The sequence below is a fragment of the Phaethon lepturus genome, unplaced genomic scaffold (genome assembly GCF_000687285.1).
Source record: "Phaethon lepturus isolate BGI_N335 unplaced genomic scaffold, ASM68728v1 scaffold10033, whole genome shotgun sequence".
Lineage (NCBI taxonomy): Eukaryota > Metazoa > Chordata > Aves > Phaethontiformes > Phaethontidae > Phaethon > Phaethon lepturus.
Genome location: NW_010526963.1, coordinates 1,126 through 14,866, shown reverse-complemented (window position 1 = coordinate 14,866; position 13,741 = coordinate 1,126). Strand labels below are relative to the sequence as shown.

At 39.3% G+C, this 13,741-nt stretch overlaps 1 protein-coding gene across 1 annotated transcript in view; it reads right to left on the bottom strand.

The window, feature by feature from the left end:
• TTLL5 (tubulin tyrosine ligase-like family, member 5) overlaps positions 1–13,365 on the bottom strand; it is a gene marked incomplete at its 5' end in the record, with an annotated part of 97,794 nt that extends 84,429 nt beyond the window's left edge. The window contains 8 exons of the mRNA XM_010283232.1: positions 2,994–3,279; positions 4,287–4,432; positions 5,400–5,438; positions 6,374–6,436; positions 7,049–7,140; positions 7,517–7,630; positions 10,706–10,747; positions 13,274–13,365. Coding sequence (XP_010281534.1) covers positions 2,994–3,279; positions 4,287–4,432; positions 5,400–5,438; positions 6,374–6,436; positions 7,049–7,140; positions 7,517–7,630; positions 10,706–10,747; positions 13,274–13,365 — 874 coding nt within the window. The remainder of the gene's footprint in view (positions 1–2,993; positions 3,280–4,286; positions 4,433–5,399; positions 5,439–6,373; positions 6,437–7,048; positions 7,141–7,516; positions 7,631–10,705; positions 10,748–13,273) is intronic.
• Between the last annotated feature and the right edge of the window lie 376 nt (positions 13,366–13,741).

Genomic DNA, 13,741 nt, shown 5'->3' with positions numbered 1-13,741 from the left:
CATTCATAGTTTTGATTTTATTAGTGTGAACTATCCACATTTTTCAGTGTCTTCTAACAAAGTACCCACACTGGTGACACAATGAGACTAGCGGCTCATCTCCACCTGTTCCAGCCACAATTTACCTTCCATGAACATCGGTGATAGTAACTGTATATAATATTTCATATGAAGTCTCAGAAGTGTCCCAAGTGATAAACCTTAGACTACATTTGGTGTTTTCATGCATGCATGAGCTAGAGCTTCACAAACCTCCTGTGATCAACAAGCATGCAAGACATTTTTCCTTATAATTAATTTCCAGTTGATAAACACCCATCTGATAGAATTTCTGCTGTAAATTATTAGTTCTTAAAAGCATGCCCTTGCACTTTGCGCTACTGAATTTTATCCTAGTTTTATTATTCCTATCCTTTTAGTCATCCAGCTCTTCCCATGTTTATTCTACTTTTATACTACTTTTCTTTCATGGTAATAACTCCCATGGTAATAATTTGGGTAATAACATGGTAATAACTTTTCCATCAGCAAGTTTCATTAGCACATTTCTACATTTTGCGTCATTCTTGAACTGATTATTAAAATCAGCCTCAGACTGAATCCTGAGGAACTTCACCATTTTTTCTCTACTTGTTCTCTGTTTTCTTGGGAATATTCTCAGATAGTTACATGGTCCTCATGACCCCATGTACATGAGTCCCTGATATTTCATTAAAAATTCAGTCCAGAAATTTAGTCTTTCTGTTTTAAGTCTGTAAATTTCATGAACACTTTGTTACAGTGTTACATAGAAATCATATAACATAGTAGCACTTAAAGAGATCAATGCATCAATTTAGGTAAGAATTGAAGTTAAAATAAAATACATTAAAAGCATCCATGCATCTGCTTAATTGTTAGCTTTTAATGCTGCTGGAAGACCATGCCAGGCCCAAAGAGGGGCTAAGCAAATGATGAGTTCTCAAGAGTCTCAAACTAACATTCTCCATGGATAGCTGTACCAGTACCGCAGTAACTAAAACATGATAAAAATACCTGGTTACAATTTCTGTCTTCCAGTGATCTCCAGAATGCACAGCAGACATTATAACACCTCCAAGCTCTGTATGCTGCACACCTACCTTTCTCTTCCCATGTGTGGAACATCAGAACCCTCTGAACGCTGACTAAGTAGTAATAGTCTATACATCAGGCCACCATAGATCAGAAAAGGCTCTCCCCTCAGGGCTCTCTAGGGCTGCCAGGTTTGTTTTAGGTGTAACTCAAACATCTCATGACCAGGAGTTCAGAATTTGTGCTGGTAGGAATTAAGGACCCCCTGTTATGGACATCAGCACAGTAATACATTTCTTTGCCTGCACCTGATGCTTCTGTGATTACAAAATGGGAAACTAAAGAAGGTCCCCATATAACACTGCCTCTCCTCCAGTGTGTAGAACACTGAAACCTGAGGCCTTAAATGTAGGAACAAGTAAATCCCTTTTACTTCCCTGGGAATGGCACAGTTGGGGGAACATGTTTAAATTTGACTGTCACCTCTTCACCAGTAACAGCCAATGTGTGGAAGGCAGAGAAATTGCCTCATCAGGCCGCCTAAAGGAGAGAGAAAAGTCCCAACACTTACAAAAACTGACTGGAACAGGCCTGGTTTCTTTTGGATGAAAATTTCATTACTTCAGCTCCTCTGCCTGTTGATCCCACAAGCAAAGCTTCCATCAATGACAGATCAGATGGGGCCAAGCCCAGCAGAATCCTGGAGCATGAGGTCACCACAAGCCTTACACACTTCTGTGGGGAATCCCAACAGTACTGGGTGCTGAGCAAGATTCTGCCAGGAACACCAAACAGAGCTTACGTTCTTGGCAGGAGTCAGTTCTATGTATAGGTAGATGACAGCATTGCTATGTTCATCCTCAAAACAGGTTTCGGAATCTTCCCTGTCATGACAGCAAATGTCCTTGCCACAAGAAGACATCAGAACAGTCCCCAAATTAATCTGATAATTCAAAAATCCTCTAAGAAAGCGACAACAAGCAACATTTTCTCTACCTTTGGACAATTTTCACAGAAAACATAGTGCTGCTTCTTATCTAGAAGACGTAAAAATCCTCCTACACAGACATATATGATCACTTTTTTTACCCTTCCTGTCTATCTGCAAATAGACAGTTTTACTACCCACATTTAAGGGAAGGACCACGCTTCTAAACATCTAGTAGGACCCTGGTTGGTTTTATTCTATACGGTCTCCTCCAGCACCTCTCTTTTTCAAGCAACAGAACCACGCATCAGAACATACTCTGAATCACATTGTCATACTCAACAGCAGGCAACGAGATGTTCCAGTAACCTGTCACTGTCAAACGACCTCTTACCTTGCTATACAAAAATAACGAGAAAAAAAAAAAGCGCACAAAAAAAGCGCAAGATGTTTCAGTAACCTGACACTGTCAAACGACCTCTTATCTTGCTATATAAAAATAAATAAAGAAATAAAAATAAAAAGCACAAACATGAGAAAACTAATTTTATGAAGAGGCAGCACTGAAGTATTCCTACCCAACCTTTCTTGGATAGTTTAACATATGTTTACACGCACTTCTTTGCAAATGTAAAGAATGAAAAGACAAATTTTAGAATTCAATAGCAGGCATCCTGCATTAAGACAGAGAGGTATTTTAGAAGCCTTGAGTTGGCCAGAGAACAGCTTACATCACCAGATTAAAGAATAGCAATGGAAACTATGGCTTATGCTTTATGCTGATCCAACAGGTCATGCATTTAGGTAAACTGTCAGTCTTTGCAACTATCTCCTTTCTGCGCCAACTAGTCATTAAAGCAGCCCACAGTTAGACAAAAATTCTGGCCCCCTTCTCTAGGGTCCTCTTATCTCCTCACACTCATTCGTAATGTACACTAAGTGTACATCCTCCATATTTTAACCAATATTAGCTACTAGTCAAAACTCAAGGCAATATGCAGAAATCTCTCACCTCAGGTTTCCACGGTTTTGAAGAATCTGCAGCAAGTTAAACTGAGATTCTGAGTCTGTTTTTCGAAGAAACGGCTGTCCTCCATCTCCAGTTTTCTTGTCAAGTTTTTTTGGTATCCTCTCCTTGCAAGTAGTTTTCACCAGGTCAGAGAGCTTTGGCTTGCTTTTCACCTGGGTATCCGGAAGAGGGCCAACAGTTCTATCTAGCTCTTCATCTTCAGCCACCTCCTCTTCCTCCTCACCTTCTGTGTCTGACTTGAGGGACAGCTTTGTTGGTTCTGATGTCTCTGTAGTGGAGAAATCACCTATACTGGTTAAGAAAAAAAGTGGGGAAGACTGTCCTGCTATTTATATACTTTGGTTTACTTCTAAACGCTTTTCTGCTGGAAGGACAGAACACCACCATTTTAGAATAGCATCTTAAGTATTGCCGCCCTTTCTTAGTCTTTCTGTCTGTCTGCTTGTGAATCAAACAGTTGAGAAGTTCATTTCCCCAATATTCAAAGACGACAGATGAAGATTCTCACCTTAATTTTACAAATTTAAAAAAATAAATTCAAAGAAACAACGGCATTTACCTGTATTTTATCGTGATTCTTGAGAATATACTGACATATATATAGATATACTCATACTTGACGTATATACTAATTTTTTTTATTTTTATGAGTCAGAAAAAACAAAGCTATGAAACTAAATTTCTACATGTGCCAGTAAAGATCATATACCTTAACATAGCACCAAAAATCATTTTATAACATACAATCTCCCCTATTGCAGTCAGTATCACATAGCTACTATAAGGAGTTTAGATAATGGCTTCAGGAACAGCCACTTGTGAGGATCATTCACCCCTGGATCCTTTTAAGTTTTTCCCACATCAGCTTGGGTACGCAAGATTTCTCTTTCCAACAGCTTAGTCACTGCTGTGTAGGAGAACCAGCCTGGAAGGTCCCAAGTTTTCATCTTTCTCAGAAAAGCTAGAGGACTATAGAGGCACACATACTGTTGAATTCTTGTACCCAAAAATGCAACCACAAGCTCAACTTCAAGAAAATATTGATTACCTTTAGTCATATACATGGGGATGTGGAATGGTGGGAATGAAATTCTAGGCACCAGAAAGGCAGGAAGCTCAGAAGGAGAATGAAATGCAAACTATTAACTTCAACCTGTGAATCTCTTTAAGGACTACATAGGCCAGAATAACCCCTTTCACACACATTTCAAATTAAAAAGTCCTTGCTTGTTGGTTTTTGACTAGCTGTTCATCTAAGACTCTAGCCGTGCATACCTGATGATCTTGTCCGTGCTGCTCTAGCCTTGCCATGACTTTGCCGGCGCTTCCGTAACTCCAGTGAAAGAAGCTTTCTCTCATAAAAAAGAGCATGAGAGTCTACAGCTTCCAGCCTCGTATCCAGCCTTCCATTAAGACCTGCTCTGGGAAGCATAATACAGAGAACCTCAATCTCCCTTTATACTTTTCTCCCTGATGATACAAGAGACTTAGCAGATTAAATTTCTTCAAGACACAGTTTTCCTGACACAGGGAAGAAATATTTATGATCAGTCTAACTTTGCTCTATTTAAAGCCTGCAAACGTTTGAAGGGAGTCTTGCACATATTTTACAGAACATCATCTCCCAAAGCCCCAAAACACACTTATCTAGTGTCATGCTTTCATGACTGAGCAGCATCTGTCCATCATGCAGCAGCTCAAGGCACAATTAAACAGGAAAACTGAATTGCAATTCAACTCTTGCAATGCTTGCAAAAGTACAAATCAACGGACGCAAGTGGTGAGAGAACACACGGACCTGAGTCCAGGCTTCTGAACTTTTTACGTAGACATCTTGTTCTTCACTGTTTGGCCAGAGATAAGAATTTTAACATAATTTAAGCAAAAAATTACAACCTTTCTACAGGTTCTTCCTAAACCAAGGGAGAAGGAGCCCTGCCAGATTCCTCCAAACATACCAACTTTCTGCCAGTGCACAAAGATCCAGCAAAGTGCTCTTTATGATGTAAGTGGGAACATCCACAGAAAATTCCTGTTGCTCCATTTATCTTTTAGATCTAGGAATGTGAATATATGGGTATATGAAATCCAAAACCCTAATGCATTATGACATCTTTTGAGGGAGGTCAATGATGAGGCTTATCAATATGGTTGGAATGCCAAAGTAGGAAGGCTAAGAGGAGGAATTTTAAGGTCCAATCCAACAAAACTTAAGCTCTCCACATGCTGGGATACTCTTTGCTCACTGTATTTACTTTTCTAAAATTAGTTTGATGGATTTCAGGTAGAAAAGGTGTGGACCCAGGACTTGGGAAGATGAAGCTGTGGCAATCTAAATTTAGAATAAATCCTACAAAGTATAAATTATTTACTTAAGAAGCCATTTACCGGGATCTCCCAGCGATGAAGTCTCTTTTCATCTTGCCCCTACAAAGGGAAAAATGGCAAAAATTACCTTCCATTCTGGATCACTGACTGGATTAAAAAGCCTAAGTCTTTCATATGTACAATGAAAAGGCCAAATTTACATAATTCCTCATCAGTACTATCTTAAACAAGAGGGAAAAAAGGCTCCAAAAGAGGAAATCTGAGCAGCTGTTCTACAACTGATGCTTGCATCTGCCTGTCTTAAATTGGAGGTGGTGTAATTTGGAGATACTCTCTAGACACATCCCTGAAAGTACACAGAAAAAAAAAAAATTGTACAATACTGATGCAGGAAGAGCTTCTGTAAATATTGTCTCCTCAGTCAGCAACCTTATCCTTACTCTGTAGTTACTTTATTGTGGATCTCAAATTTGGAAAAGAAAAACCATTGAGAAGGAAGGGTGTTAAACATGCAGTGAAAGATACTGCATACAGCTCTCAATGGAAGTTCAGCTAGCAGCATGAACTGTCGTTTCCACCCAAGCACAACCCAGAGAAAGAGGCATCAAATCATGCTTGCACAGGCCAAGAGGTAGGGATACTAAACCTTCAGAGTAAACTTCGGTGCTTACTTTACACGAGGACAAGCTCTGACATGACTTTAAATTTGAAACAAAAGGTAAGCAAGGACCACATATAATCCCTTCATAGAGAAACCTAGGTGCTTGAAGGTTTTTCATGTCTATATTCATCTTTTTACTCCAGTGACTCCCATGCCTTTTGTGTATTGTCCTTTTTGCCCCAGGATTCAGAAGTGCAACATGTAAAAGTGTGAGAAACCTTCACAGTCACTGGCACACTAGAGAAGAGATGTGCAACTATTACCACCCCTATAAATCACAGATCCGTGTTTATAACATTGGATGAGTGGGGAATCAACCCTGTTCAGGCTGTTTGTGCCCTTTTCCTCCCTCCCAAATAGAAAAGCTTTTTACCTGTCCTGAAACAGACGTGTAGCCAGCATGTAGTTCATTGATGTCTTGTGCTCTAAAAAGGATCTAGAAAAACAAAATACAGGATGTATCAAGATTGAGCTCAACAAAATGAAGGGCAGCACGATACAGAATTAAGTAAACTACAAAAAATATCCCAGAAGTGGATTGAGACAGTATGCTGTACCATAACAAAAAAGAGGAAAGGAGGAGAGCTATCACTTCTTGACTGAAGTTCCTGGTGAAGCAAGAGACAGAGAGAAACATTATAGACTGGGAAAAAAAGTGAGAAAAGTGTAATACAGTATCACTCACAAGGTGAGTCCTATACTGTGGTTATGGCCTAATGACAGAGTACATAGTAGGTGCAGCTCTAGGATGCAAAAGCAGAGGGAAGGAATAGATTATCTGAAGTGAAGAAATTTTTATTCTGACAGAAAAGCAACATCAGAAACAATGTTTGACAGCCTTCCATGAGGTGAAGTTAGGCAACACAGCAGCAGTTAAAAACAAGAGATAAGAAAAAAACATCAACACTAAAATAAATTCTACCAAAAGCCTCAATATGTGTCTTTCTGATTGCTAAACTGGTTGATCTACATATACCTAACACAGAATATCCCTCAACACATAGCATCAGTGTAACATTGAGCCATCCTATTGCATTCTTATTCGTACCCATAAAGGTCCCATGTTAATGGGGTAGGGAATATCCTGATGAAGCCTCCTCTCCGTTCATTCTCCTCTCTCACTCGACGAAGAACTTTTATCTTGGAATAAAAAGAGACCAAAAAAAACAGCCAGCAAAATAGATACAATATAAAAAGAACCCTAGAAAAATCTCTGAGTTTCACAGGACAAGACTATTACTGCAGTACTGGGAGTAAGCTGGGTACATATGATATCCTTAAGCAATTTTATCTTGCATTTAAATTCTGAAGGAATCTATCACTGCTTGGAGCACATATGTATGCCTGGCATGACTGAAGGCAAGGGAAGTACCAGCAGTAAAACTCAGCAGTTTGTTTCGAAAATTACACTTCTGTCATGTTTTTCATATACATGCACTTGCTCTTTGCTGAGCAAATACCCCACATATTGCATGAAAGCCAAGGTAAATAAAAAGATATTTAATAGTCTACTTACCTCCTCCATGGAGAGACCTAGCACAGAGCTGCCTTGCCTTCCTGTTGCTTTTTCTCTGCCTGAGGGCATCGTGTTTTTATTTTCAGCATCACTGGCAGACAGAGGACGGGTATGCTGTAGAGACAGTATGAACACACATTTTTTTTTCCCCTTTTTCCTCTCCCAACTTACTTTAAAAAAAGCAAAAGTTACATTCAAATTCCAGGACACCATTCCCAGCAGAATCTACACTCCAGAGTACTACAGCCAGAATTCACAATTCCACACTCCAACTGTTGAAGAATCCACACCCCAGCAGGCACTAAATGTGAGTATTCACATTTCTAGTTTTTAGCACAGCAGGACTCACAATTCAGGCATCAGTGCCAGTATTTACACCCCTGGCCTCTTCCAGAAAAACATGAGACATACCCAAAAGCACCAAAGCCAGGATTTTATACAGAAAAATCCTCACCCAAGGGGCACTAGATCCAACATTCATATTCACAGGCCCCAAATACACTTGGATTCACAGCTCAATGGTACCAGAACCATGACCCTTTGTTCCAGTTCTGTTGCTACACTAGAAGAACAGAACTGTACTTCAGTGAGGAGATTAAGTTATAAGAAAAAAAGTGAAAAATCCAGTTCACCACCCGTTATTCTTTAGTTACTGTACTGCTGGATTTCAACTTGCTACTTCTCACACTTAACAGACAGATCCTGTATATGTACATAGATACATCATGCAAATGTGCATACATATGCAAATTTTTTAAAAAGAAAATAAATACTTTGCAGACAGTCTCTCCAAGTTCATTCTTAACCTGATGGGAAGTCCTGGACAATTCTAACATAGGACTGGAATTCAAAGTGTCTTCAAATTAGCAGGATTATAAAATCGCAGCAAGACTGAAATCTTTGAATATGTTCTCAAGTACATTTTAGCTGGTCTTAGGTCCAGTTCAGGCAAACTACCTCTCTAAAAACAGCATTAAAAGAGTGTAGCTGAGAAGGACTCATGCCTTTACACAAAATTCACATTTTCTTTTAGCACTACACTGAGCAAAGTATGCACAGAGAGCCTTCTTAATCTAGAAAGAAGATAAAAACGTGACAGATACCTTAAGATGGATAAGCCCAGGGGAATATCCCATACTGCTCAGATAGAAATAAAACTCATGGCAAGATCAAGTCATATCTTTATTTGTAAGGACTACTGGAATTGAATTCCATTCTCTCTGTTTCATTAGAAATTGCAAATGGCTATTCAGAATCTGCAGATCAAGCAATTGCAAAAGCAACAGGCATTGCACTAGAATGGGTTGCACTGCAGTAACTGGCACAGAAAGATCCAAAGAGAAACAGACATAGCAGGTGCCAGCTGAAACATTTTGCTAAACCTAATGAAAACTGGTTAAATAAAACAAGAGAAAAACAAGACAATCTGGATGAGAAGGTAGAAGACAAGCATTTGCAGAACAAGTAAAAATATCAATAGTCAAACAGGTTTGCTTCATGCTGTAGAAGGCATTAAGTTGAAGGCTTTTAGTCTTTCTTCCTAAGCTCTCCTCCATTTCAAGAGCACAGCTCAACAACTTTGCTTAATAACTTCCTCTAACATCTCCTTCTAGGTAACCTCCTCTTAAAAAACATTTCCTGACACTAGCATAACAATCATCATGTGAGAACTGCTGCTCAGAGAATATTACAGGAAATTTTTCACCCTATCAGATAATCTTCTTTACTAAGGAAATACTTCAATGAAATCATTTCCATTGTCACGATACAATGGAGAGGATTTCATTGATTACAAACAGAAAATGTATGCCTACATATTGACAGCTCTAGCTCCTACCTGAGAACAAACTGCACTATTGTCAAAACGCTAGAGAATAACTCTTAACTTTACTGAACTTCCTGCACAAACACTTTTTTTTTCCAGTGTTTTACTGCAGAATTCTCTCCGGCTGTAGCATAGAAATGTCTCCAACTTCACAAAGACCTTGTTTCCTCTTTGACCCAGCTTATCTTTAAAAGTATAGATAAATCCAACCACTTTGTTTTATCTCCAAATTCTGCAAGCATCTCTGGTTCCCACATCATGATTCTAATTATACTAAGCACTGACAGCAGCTGGCAGAAAGATCCTTCCTATTCTCTATGAAACCTCATTATTCAATACGACTCTTTTTTCTTAGCCTCAGCTAAACTTACACAGAACGACATAAACGGCAACGCATAGAATGAATTAGGTTCTCAAGATGATTCCATCTGTCCTACTTTCCTTCCTGCTGGGAAACCTCAAAAAAAAATTAGAATCATGCTATTATATTCATGCATGAAGCCCAGCAGCAAAATAATGCCTACCACGTCCCCACACAGCCACGTGCTTAGAATTGTAATCTAACATTGTTTTGTCCATATGGCTTACAAGGAGGGTGACAAACATGACATTTGGAAAGGTAGATCAGTCTGACTTATGCTAACAATAGTTCTACATTCTTCCATTACCTTTAAGAAATCCTTCTACCTCTGTATCTATTTTGACCTAGTTCACTCTCAAATTTTCAGTTTCCTTCAGATGACTGTCCCACAGAAAATTATTACTTCTCTTATGGGGCCACCTGAATTTTGTCAGTACAGATTCACCTGTGCTATGCCTTTTATTCAGACTTATTCCATCCCTGTAAGATTAAAAGACAAAAATTCCTCCTTCCTCCCTCCTTTTGGAGTGACACTCCTACTCACTGCTGCTTCCACCAGCTCTTACATTTGTTTTGCACTTTCCTTTTCAATCACCTATCAAATCCAGAACACTGTGCTGCCACTGTCTTCATCATTTGATGACCAAAGTGACAACTTCATCTTCAAACATCTATATCCAATTTCTTTAAAATGCAGTTCAGAAATACCTGTAGGATTAAAAACTTAGAGGGATCTGACCCAGCTGACCTTGACTCTCAGCACATCACCTATGCTTTTTCTTAAGCTGCTAGAACTGATGTAAATGTTTTTCCAACCTTTGCTCTTGCCACACGGAAAAGTATGTCAGCACCTATTCACCTCTTCTTTTCTTGTCTTTCCCACCCCACCCAGGCTACTCAGCTGCAAAATATATTTTGTGATGAAATGCGCCAAAAGTATTGTACAAGGTAACATTTGAAATTGCATCCCTTATATTGGTGAAGGGAGCTGAAGGATACTTACCAATCTGCTGTTTGCTGTTTGCGACTGCGCAGACACAGGACGCTGCAAGAGACACATAAAGAGAATAAAAACCTTGTGTTCTTCAAGACACTATCATCCCTGCCTGAGTTGCAGAGGAGCAGTGAGTACCCTAAAGCAAAAGGGTATAACTGAAGTCCAGAGATATAGCTAACAGCTTCTGTCATCTCAGTTTAGATCTTCCTCATAACAGCCTCCACGAATGTATTCCAAACACAGCACTAATCCTAACCTCAGATGTGCTCAACTGGGCAGAATGCATCTGGACACAAATATAATTTTCAAAAGCACACAGAAGAGCTCTGCAGAATGGATGAATGAACTCAACTCTCGTGACCAAAATTCATATTTTTGTAAAATAAGAGTTACCCAGAGGAAAATATTTAATAGCTGTGTATTAAGGTGAAACAGATGCTGTCAAGTAGAATTGTTCATAGAACAGAGAGGGTAAAAAAAAAAAAGTAAAAACCCTGAAATTCCAGAAGCCATTTCATTTAAATATCTCCACAATGTTCCAGTTCTTGTGAAGAAACAAAATGCTATTTAACATTCCAAAACAAGTGTAAAAACATCAGCAGAATGTCAAAAAGTACTCTGTATTACTTACCTGGCATCAGGCCTGCAAGCAAGACCAGTTTAATGTCAAGGGTGGGTTCAAAAGAAAACTATTATCAGAGGAGCTTGGATTTTTCTTACCTTTAGTGTTATTCAGGTTGCCTTCCTCCCCTCCAATGCCCAAGAGGAGCAAATGGTTTAAGAAAGGATTCTCAAGAGACCTACCTATCATTTCTAGCTGTACTACTGCCAAGTTCTTCTCTGCAGTTGGTCTGTACAAAACTGGTTGAGGTCCCTTTATTGCTTACAGTTAATTGAAAGAGCTTCAACCCGAATCAACAACACTTTACATAGGAAGCAGCTAAATTTCCCTAGGGAGAGAAATGCTTAGAGGCTCAAACCAAAGTAATTGCACAAGGAACTTGCAGTCCAGGCTAGTGAAACTCAGAAAACAGAAGTTGCCGTAACTATCTCACGACCAAGACTGGTATCAGCATTTCTTTGCCAAGGAGCAACTTTTACAATAATTAAAGATGGCCTACATGAACAATCAAAACTTAAGACTTCATGAAGGATCTAAGAAATACAAAAGAGGTTCAAAGTACACTTTGCAACTGAGAATGGGAACAGAGGCATCAAAGATCCAACAATCAGAGATAAAATGCATTCAGCAAAGAGCAGGCCAAAACATTCTTGAACCATGGAAAGATCTAGACACCTATTTAGCCATGGGGCTTCCATGTAGGTAAAGAAAAACATGCTATAAAATTTTATCACTGGATTAGAAGCCTATTCCTGGTAAACATAGGCAAGTGGGACACCCATCCAAAATACAAGGTAATCCCATCTCATAACCACTGCTCTGTCATATGAATCTTTGCACATTTCAACTGGCCAGGCCTCACACCTATTTGTGTTTTTTCTAAGCAAAATAAATCTGTAAGTTTAAACCTCCTTAAAATTCAATGCTTGCTAACAGCTCAATTTTCTGAGACTATCTTGCATAATTTTTTTCAGATAAAAGATGTCAAATCATCAGGATCTGACTGCATTACTCTAAGTGAGAAGGTTACTTTTTCTGGAATGCTTCCTAATTTATCTGACGTACCTTTTGTCTGCCACAAAGAACACCTTTATGGTCAAAGACATCTGTATGAAATCCTATCTATTCAATTTGCCTTAGAAGCTTTGGACTCAGCCACACATCCTATAGATACTCAAATCTCACCTTATCAGCTATTCACCTGTCTCCTAAGACTCCAAATGTTACAAAAAGCAAAATGTTGCAATGTCTGTGAGTTTTCCGTATGACAAAACAAACAGCATATTGGTACTCTATCACTGAACAAAAACAGCTTTTCATTTCCTAACTGAACTTGAGCTACACAGCCATATTGCATGTCCCTCGCAGGAACATATGCATCAGCTGCAGAGAGTATCAGGATACACCGTTTGCCTATTTACTTGAGAAGAAATGCATTTGAATGTCCAAATTATATAGGGCATCTCCCTGCCTTTTGTGAGTGCTGCACTTCAACAGGTATTTATGGAACCCATCTTGTAGCCAGAAAGATAGAGAAGAACTGCCCATCAGCATCACAGTGCTAAGAAAGCACTATCTCAGCAGAAAAGGTAACAGACAGTCACAGCAAGCCACACTGAGGCCCCAGTCCAAGGATCCATGGGAAAGGAAGTGAAAGATTCCAGGACTGAATGGGAAAGAAGCCTTAAATTTCAAACGCAAAAAGCTCTTTCTGCCTCGGAGGTCTTGGAGACATTCATAAAGTTCTAGGGTTCTGGCAGCTTGTTGGCCACAACAAAACAAAAGTGGCTAAACAGCCCATAGCTCAGGTGCATCTCCTGACTCTCTTCTGTAGTTACACTAGAAATCCAGATAACCTCACTCACTTACTGGCTCTCTCACCTGTGAGCCAAATTCAGTAAGAATGACTTTCCTGCAATCTTCCTCAGCTCTGGCTTGTTGAAGTCACTTACCTGCAGCTTCTGGTACGGATTTCTCCTGACAGATTCAGATGAATGATAAATGGTCCGACTTGACCGCTGGCATGGATCCTGGCACACGAAGCCTATGGGCATCAGGAGCCACATGAGAACTTTAAGACAGGCAAACCCTGAAATATAAACCTAGCATTCCTGTTAATGATCTCAGTCTATACATGACCTTCCTGTTCCTGCCCAAGGACCAAAAAGGATGCTTTTCTATACCTTGTTTTGTTTAATCCCAAACTGTACATTGATTACATTTTTGGAATAAAACTAGAACTTGCTTCAAAAACAAGTACTTAAATCAATAAGATGGATTACTGAATAGCAGCATAGAGATAGGCTCTGTTTCTTAAACAGCCGAGCAGACTACCTGAGGACATTTCTGCATCTTTTGGTATTAGAGGTAAGTTGTGTCAAGTAACTGAACGAAGATATACTAGGGATGCCTAAAAGGTG